This window comes from Hakea prostrata, chromosome 7 (assembly GCF_041222555.1).
Source record: "Hakea prostrata isolate BN-2017 chromosome 7, UWA_Hpros_2, whole genome shotgun sequence".
NCBI classification, from domain to species: domain Eukaryota; kingdom Viridiplantae; phylum Streptophyta; class Magnoliopsida; order Proteales; family Proteaceae; genus Hakea; species Hakea prostrata.
In genome coordinates, this window is record NC_142606.1 from 48,599,347 (window position 1) to 48,608,690 (window position 9,344).

The window sequence follows — 9,344 nt, forward strand, 5'->3', positions numbered from 1 at the left end:
CGCACATAAATTGGGATTAACAAACCTTAGATCTTATAATAATAATAATAAATAAATATGTTGTGAATACCATGCAAAGAACAAAAAATTGGCCCACTTTTATTGAAATAATATCAACCAAATCAATATCCAATTTTGGAACCTAATCCTAAAATGCTAAAATCCCAGCAAGTCCCAACAACACTTGAAAATGGTTAACGAAAAAAGAAAAAAAATCCAACACTTGAAGACCATGGTTTGACACAACTAGCAAAAAATCATTGCCTCATAATATGAGGCTTAGGGTTTGAATCTCCTAGGGCAAGGGATGAAGCCCCCTCTTATAAATTATATATAGAAGAGGTACCTTGAGAATGTAGTTGACGTGTCCGTAAGTTTGCCTAGTTGAACTTTAGATTTATTTCACAAGAAATTATATTTGAGGTTGCAACTGTAGTATCACTTTTGTTTTGAGGATATTATAATTAAATAACCATGCGAGAGTCCTAGTCTCTTCCACCAAGTTGGGATTTCTATATCGATAAATAGAGGATTGTACTACCTTTACACGCTTACATCACATGTTTAGAAGGGTGCTCTACTTATAGACTACTTTCTTAATGTTAATAAATGGACATTGCTCCTAGAGGAATGAAAGAGAACACAATCCTCTCTATCCATTGGAGTAGAGAATCCGAATTCCCGTTGGCCCACCTTCCTCGTCCTAGAGTCCGGAGCATTACATTTTGTTAGCTTTAAAATTTTAGGTTTCAAAGACTCACCCCATTGTATGAAAAGAAGGTAGGAGATGGTGATATACACTATCCTTGAGTGGAGATGATTCCAACTCACACGCAACAATAATTGTTTGTACCACCCTATGCCCTAGCATGTGAGCTACATCAGTTCATTGTCCGTTGCAGATGAGATTGTAAGTTGAAGCAACCAATGCAAATCTTTTACCCCAAAAAGATAATTCACACTATCCAGATTTGTCACAAGAGAATAACCAAACAAAGAGAAACGAAAATGGAGAAACGAACAAACCACAATTGCCATGATTCTTTGTTTCATTTCCATGAAACATACATTACGAAAGTAACTGGGAAAAAAACAACATTAATTTCATCTCAGAAATCACAACTTCTAACAGAATTCACAATTGGAAGCAATTTGTTTGAGAACATTTTTAATTTTCTCTTTACAAACACTAACATCTATGTTCCTACTCCGCAAATTTCCTCTCTGCTACCATCTCCTTTGCAAGTAGTCCTCTGAATCTCTTACAAACTCCATAGACCTGTCAAGCCTACCTATTACTGAGTTCTTAAAATGGAAAGCATCTTGAACCTGAGAAGAAGATCTCTGCATTCGAACCCCACTTAGACTAGCTCTTGATTCAACCATTTCATTAAGAGAAAGCTTCTTCTTTGGACCTGGTTCCGGCCTCTGCTTTGGAGCACTGTAAGATCTCACTTTAGCCCTGAACGATTGTGTGTTCGCCATGTAATTAGGGAAGTTAGAGTAACCCCTGAAGAAGCTCTCTGCACACACGCTCTTGGCAGGTGTTGCTGGTGCATTAGATCCAGCTGAATTTGCAAAACGAGGAGTGCTCTGTGCTGTGGAAAATCTACACTCATCTCCCGTTAAAACCCAGTCGAAATCTTGAAAGTTTCGCCCTTCTGGTATTGAGAGACGACCTGGGATTTGACATGGAAGAGGAGATGAAATGGTTTGGTAAGAAGGGTCTTCACCAGAATCCCACATTGATGCGTTGGTTCTTCTAGATCTTGACCTTGGCCTGCAAGTGTCCATCTCTACAATTTTTGGGCTCTCTTCCAAGTTGTTAATGGCACTCTCTAGTGATGCCGATAGCCTTCTACTGTGGATTGATGCTGTGTGCTCGCTTCTTGTTTCATCAAATCTTTCCTGAAAGTTTTAATTCAAAAAGGAACAATTTTTTTTTAATTTGTTTGTGAAATGTGAAGAACAATCTAATTCATTTTGAATTTAAAAGAATTTTAATACTCACGATGGATTTTCGAGGTCGGTATTGTTCCGGTTGAAAGCTGTGATCTTTGTCAAGAGAAAAACGAGCTCTCTGCGATCGAACAGTTGCTTGGGCTCTTATAAGAGCTTGCATGCTATGAAGAGTTGCAGCTGCTTGCTTCCTTACAAGGTAGCCCCTCACATGTGCCTGCAACTTCACCAAGCCTCTCAGAGCTCGACGAGCTTTCTTGGCCTGCAACAGATGACCAAGAAAGAAGAAGTAGAGAAGGCGAATGTGAAATTAAATTCGCTTTCAGTTCAAACCATTGGCGGAAGAAATCAAGAACCCACTTACCAAATATCCCCTGAAGACAGTTTGAATCTTCACGGCAGCCCACCTCTCCCTTCCACCACCAAACATGGTACCTCTACCCTGACTAGTAAGTCTCACCACCGCAACCGCCGCTTGTGCAGCGGCGACGGCAGCGTCAGCCGCCGCAGCTGTAGCAGCAGCCACCGCAATTGCATGCTTGTTCTGCTCTCTGTCGGTTTCAGAGTAATAAGATCTCATCCAAGCAGCCTCAACTGGGATCTGACCAGCCACACCGGAATCCTTCCCTGACTTGCCAAAACTCCATCTTTTCTTATCTCTATGGTCACCATTGCTAGAGTTCTCTCTCTGTTCCTTCTCTTTCTTTAACCCCAACAAGTTCCTGAACCATCTGGTTGCTCTTCCCATTTTCCAAATTGAATTTTGGAATGGTTTTCGAAGAAGGGAAAAAGCCCAGATCGAAGTAAAAAGCTCTTGAAGTTAGAATCTCTCCATGTTGGTGGAACAGGGAAGTGATGTAGCAAAAGCTTAAAATATAAAGATTAGAATTGTAAAATGGAGAAAAAAGAAGAATATTTGAAACTGTCGGCTGTCACAACCTCGTGAAGGAACTCACATTAGAAGACAAAAGGATATCACAGAAAAGATGCAGAGATTTGCAAAATATAAGGTCGAAACACAAATTTCAGAAGAAACCCATTACAGAGAAACCACTAAAAAAAAGAAATAATTGCAGAGACAAAGACCAAACCACCTTCTCAAATTCAAAAATTGCTCGAAATTTACAACCTTCCTCCAATGAGAAACTGCGAAATGAGAAACTGCGAAACCTACTTTTAAAAACACCTCTTTCGCAGTATTCCCTCTCTGCTAAACTTTTTAACTTCTAACCTTTCTGGAGCAACGTGTCCTCTTAAAAGGAAAGATACCTCAACTTTCTCAGCCGCTGACACTCTCGTGAATCTCTTCAGTATTTTATGCTTCCCTCGTTAATCGTTTCACAATCTTTATTCTATTCTCTCTCTGTCTCTCTCTCTCAAATCTCAAATCATCTTTCTCTCTGTCAATTACCCTTTTATCCTCTCCTCCTTTTTCCCCGACTCCTTTGCTGGATTACTGACAGAGAGAACAGGTCTTGTGATGCTCTCTGTCTGCACTTCTCTGGATCGCCATTAAAGCCCAACTACTGATAGAGATTTTGCTTCTTCACAGTGTGGCAAATGATTTATCAAACCCTGCAACTTCTTGGGTTAGAAAAGATCCTTTGGTTTTATCCCTTAATTTTCTGATCTTCCAGAGATCTTTTAACCGATATAGAAAAACTGAACAAAATTCAAAATTTATGAAGATGAAATCACGGCAGGGACAAAATCGTAATTGCGCTCTGGATGAAAATCTCACGTTCTCAGGTGGTATGTCTTTCTATTACCCTTCTGTCTCCAAATTCAAAAGCATCCACAGTTATTTATTTATTTTTTAAAATCTGAAAAGTTTTTATATAAGGTGGGAAAAATATTATTAATATAGAGACGAATCAGATCAGCTACCCGTTGGAGAGTGCTTGGAGCGGTGCTTGGAGGTGCACCCTGTGCTCACCGATGGCTTTACCACCATAAATACAAGGGGACCTAGGAGTTGGTTGATAGAATTTTTTTTTTTTTTTTTTAATTTTTTACCTGTGGGCTCACTGGATTTGTGGTAGTAAATTCGTTAGGGAGCACAGAGTGCTTCCCTGATGGGGGTGATGATCAAGATTCTATAGAGACCCACCTAGAATTTTAGCTTTTAACCGCTCTACTAATCCACTATTGACAAAAAAAATGATCAAAAATAAAATAAAAATAGAAATTGCATTTTAAAATTTAAACGGGATGCAAACGAGGACTTCCCAGGAGGTCACACATCCTAGTATTACTCTCGACCAAGCACGCTTAACTTCGGAGTTCTGATAGGATCCGATGCATTAGTGCTGATATCCCACCCTACAGCGACAGACTTAAATGTGGGTCCCAATCAATTTACGGTTGGATTGGCTTAATAAATGGAGAATGCTGATCCTACGGTTGTGATTGTAGAGGTCGTTGGTGAGAGCGCTCTTCGTTCGCACGCTTTAGCTAAATGCCTAAATCTACCCATCTAGGTTTGGGGTTTAACTGTAGGGTTGACGATTGGTGACGTCATCACGATCATATGGAGATCTTACTATAATGCTCCAAGGTCAAGCGAACGCCAAGCAAGGAAGGAATGATCCAGTAATAAATTCCTACGGTAATTCGTAACAAAAAAAAATCTCTGAGAATCACCATGCGATAGGATGGCTGATGTAAACATCCAGCTAATTCGTTCAAGTACAATCCATTTCTACATTGTCCATTTCCTACCTTTGTGGGGCCCACATAGTTGTCGTTTTGAGTAAGATCGTGATTTGGGTACCAATCGGACGGCCTATATGTGCCAAATTTGAACTGAAATAATTAAATGATGGAGAGGGTTCACGCCGGAGTAAAATTGCAAAAATACACGAATCCTACTGTAACAAATTTTTGTACTATTATTTGGAGTTTTTAAACTTGAAACTCCCGCCTGTACGAACGATAGAATGATATCATCATTATTCCAGAATCCAACTTGGAAGTCCAGAGTGGAGCCCACATGTCCGTGGAAGAGTTGGTTCCATGGAAGTATGGAACATTTTATTTCGCCGAATTTACGTAAGAGGCGAACTGAAATCCACCACCGAAACCGACTTCACAATATATTGCCGGAATATCGCCAGAAAATCGATGATATTCCGGCGATTCGGCAAAATACGGAAAATATCGACGAAGCCTTCAGAATCTTATCCTTAAAATCCTTAAAGGATCTGACGAAACTCCATTTCTTCTTCTTCTTCTCTTTCGTAGACTCTGAATCCGGCAAAGACCATTTCTTCTTCTTCTTCTTCTCTTTCACAGACCCTGAGTAAGACGACGATTCCTTCTTCCCAGTCAATAACCCCTTCAACCACCTAGCCGCTTTCCCCATTTCTCAGACCTTGAAAATCATTAGCGAACCTTTACAGATTTTCAAAAAATAACTTGCAAAACGAGCTGTGGGAGTGATAGAAGTGAACAGTGAACGGAAATACCTAGAAACTAGAAAGGAAGTTGCAACAAAATGTGTCTTAAAAAAACAATAAATGCGAGGAGATAAGGGAGATTTAGAGAAGTTGATAGAGTAGAGTAGAAGAAGAATAAAAATTGGGTGGGGAAGTGATAATGAAATTAAAGAAAAGACAAAAACACGTGTGAGGAAGTGAGGAAGTAATGAGTAGACACACCATATCCATGACTGAATTTGATTTAAAGTCACTGTGTATGGGCCCACTGATAAATCTGATGAAGAACATAAAAATCTGGTAAATTGAACGAACCAGGGACGCCATATCTCGCTGATATTTCAGCGAGATATAGCCATATCGCCCGGTTCGCTATCGATATGGGGCGAAAGTTAGTTCCTTGGTTGGTTCCATTGTAGTGAATCAGATCAGTTTGGTTCAAGAAATGGGTTGGGCTATCGATCCATTGATCTTGATTTTTGTATTGGATGAGGTAAAACCTGGTTTTTAAAGAAAATCAAGGGGAAGATGTCTGAATAGACAGATATGATTCACATGAATAGTCTCCATATGATATGGCATGTTTCAGTTGTTAGATATCCTATGTAAACGCACGAGACCTACCATCTTTTTTGGCCAAAACAAAAGCGCAACAACTATACTAAATGAAAGAGTTTAGGTCAAAAGACCTATACAAATGAGAGGAATCCACAATAAACAACAGTAGTATACCCCACCAGGATCTATTTAGAGATATTTTGCAAACAACCCTAGTAAGAAAATCAGCAAAACCATTGTGAATCCTAAGAATATTGCTAAAAGAAACCCTAGGAAAAGAATAATAACGCTTCAAAATATCTATAACTAAATTGAGACTCGTCCAATCTAAAGATGATTGGAGTCCTTGGAGAGCATTAATAACAAGTAAACAGTCTGAATGGATATGCAAATCAACCGCTCTTAAACAAGAGCCAAGAATAATGTCATTTCTAGTGGCTTCAAGTTCAACTAAAGTTGCTGAAGCATTATGTTCACATTTGCTTTGAGCCACTACAAAACCGTCATTATAATATCACATGATGCACCCTCTACCTCCTTTGTGTGAAGTACTATCCCATGATCCATCTACAAAAAATTGAAAAAGACCAAGTTCAGAAAAAATATGACTGGGCCTTGGATAAGGTTCCCCATGAGCCCTTTGAAACTCCATAATATGAGATTGTATATCTGCACATAGATAAAAGAAAGTAGTCATTGTATGGAATGGAGGTATCCATCCCTCTAAAGAGTGCGCATTCCTAGTATTCCATATACACCAAACTAGGGCACTCCACATCTGATTCACTAGGGTTAAATTGTCACAACCATTGAACTTTATTTTGATAAATTCCATCCAATCAAATAAATTTGTCCCTGGAAAATCAAATGTATTAATATGGAGGGGAGATAGTCTCCAACACTCTTTTGCATGATGACAAAAGAATAGGGCATGACGCACATTCTCTCAACCATGACCACAAATTAGACAGAGTGGGGTAAGTGAAACATTCCTCAAGAAGAGGGAGCTCCCAATTGCAATAGCCTCATATGAGGATCGCCACAAAAAATGTTTAAGCTTTGGAAGAGTAGGATCTGCTAAATAATTTTCCAATACATTGAAGAGGATGAAGAAGAAGCAACATTACCATGGTCATCAGCCATAACTAAACATTTATGATAAGTGGACTTCATAGTGAACTTACCATCCTTTGTTTTGTCACATGTCCTAGAGTCTAGAGTATCAAGAGACAATATAGGGATTGTTAAAATAGCTTGAACCTCACCTGGAGAAAATAAAAACTGAAGCAAAGGGTAATTTCCAATGGCAAGTATCCCCATCAATAAGCTCTTGCACCCAAGTCGGACTATGTACCAAAGGGGCACTTGTGAAATCCAGCCCTAGCCTAACCCTGACCTTGACCCGAAAACCTTGATGTTTGTAGGTCCGAAGACCCGAAGTGGAGGAAGAAGCCAATTGTGGGCCCTCTCAATAGAAGACATGGTGTTTGACCCCGAACCCATGGAGATTGATGATGGTGCTCCATACTTGGATGAATTGTCAATGTTTGATAAGAAACTGCACCTTAAAGAAGGGGAGTTTAGTTGATGGACCTAATACACTCCAGGACATGATTCGAAGGTAATTCTCTGACCTAGACAAGTTAATTGAGATGTAGGAAAAAGCCCATTTAAATTTGAGTTGATCTGGCCCTCCTTTTCCTTGTCTGAAGTTGTTGTTCCAGCTTGGTCGACTCGGTCAATCAACCAAGCCAGGCAACCAGCTGATTATTAAATACAAGAAAATCTGATTTTTAGGTTATTTTATGCTCTACTTAAGTGGACTTCGTAGTTAGGACCCTATTCTATTGCTAGAACCTCCTGAGAATGTGGGAAGACTCCTCTTAGGCCTCTCCTTGGTAGTGGTGAAGTGCTCTTACAATATTCTTTGCTTCTCATTCCCAAGATCATCTCCAAGGTATGTAATCTCTCGTTCTCTCTCTAATCTACTCTTGTCTCATCTTGTTCTTGCTGTTGGGACTATGAAGAAGGTGCTGCAACCTTGCAACCACCTCTTCTATTGTCTCTTTTGATTTCTATAAACCCCCTTCCTATTTTATCAATACTATACATCTCATATTGGATTCTTAACCTTGCATTCCTATGATTTTCTTCATAACAACATGATTTCATCTCCTAAACTAATTTCTCTAGTATGCTAGGTTTGATTACATGTTAGTAATTGTCTTTAACCTATTGCTCATCATTCTATTGATTGAATCCCTGATTTCCCTTTGCATTTGCAATTGATTTCATTGAAGAACATGATTTTAGCATTTAGAAGTTAGGGTTTCAAATTGGGGATTCTTGATTTGATCCTTGTTATATGTTAAATATTCATTAGATAGTCTTAGTATACTGTTCCTAACCTTCCTTTCAAATTTTGGAGTGATCTGAATCCCGAAAGCTAGGTTTCGGATCAAAAATCCAATTTCAGCCCCGTTACTATTCATCTGGTCGATTGGGTCAGTCGACCAAGCTAGTTAGCTAGCTGAATACAGCAACTGTGCTTTCATCCGATTCGATCCGTTTGATCTCCGATTTGCTTGATTTTTCTTCTGATATTGCATCTATGATTGTCTAGGGTTCAAGTACTAACCTTGGGACCATTCTCCTTGATATCCGGACCATCTTTGATTCGAGTTAAGGCAAGGACAGTTGTTACCATAATTATGTAGATTGTGAGAATCTTGTTTCTAATTCGGGAACTTCTTAGATTTACTTTCATTATTGTATTCTTAACATTGTGTGACCGCTGTAAGTACCTCAAGTACAATAATGTCATACTTATGTATTCTTTTGTAATCATTAATATTTATTATATATCTTTATATATGATGAAATATCATTTGTGTATGATATGATTGATTCGGGAATGTGATTGTATGATTTGGGATTGGGGAATGTCCTTTTGACATTTCTGTCCTTGGACATCAGTGGGAATAGAATGGGATATTTTCGATGGTGCCCTTGGACGCTTTCCCGGATTATTGGATGTCATACAGAGAGCTTGTCTAGTTGTGTTTGACTAGGATGTCCTTGTTGTATTAGACCCAAATCGGAAGGGTATTAAGACTGAACGACCCGTGGTAGCAATGTGGATTTGTGGGCACTCGAGACCGGTGTGTTATATTCGTGAGAGGTCTGTTGGTGCAATCTATAAGGGGGTGATTAGGTTGCAACTAGTGGATTGTCCCAATGTGAAACCCAGCCCTAACCTTAACCTAGAAACCCTGTTGTTTGTAGGTCCTATTGGTGCTATTTCTGCCGATCGCCTTGAACCGTAGTTTTCTGCACCGAACTCCTCAGATCTGATTCGATCTGGTTTGCTCTTCGATCGATTAACCTCTC

The 9,344-nt window shown here is 39.3% G+C and overlaps 1 protein-coding gene across 1 annotated transcript; it reads right to left on the reverse strand.

Annotated features, from left to right (window-relative positions):
• Positions 1-928: 928 nt before the first annotated feature.
• LOC149011288 (protein IQ-domain 26-like) lies at positions 929-3,530 on the reverse strand. Its single transcript, XM_089164248.1, has 3 exons — positions 2,324-3,530; positions 2,012-2,221; positions 929-1,908 (listed from the first exon to the last, which is right to left on the reverse strand). The coding sequence occupies exons 1-3, from the start codon at positions 2,705-2,707 to the stop codon at positions 1,228-1,230; spliced, it is 1,275 nt and encodes a 424-aa protein (XP_089020374.1). The 5' UTR covers positions 2,708-3,530; the 3' UTR covers positions 929-1,227.
• Between the last annotated feature and the right edge of the window lie 5,814 nt (positions 3,531-9,344).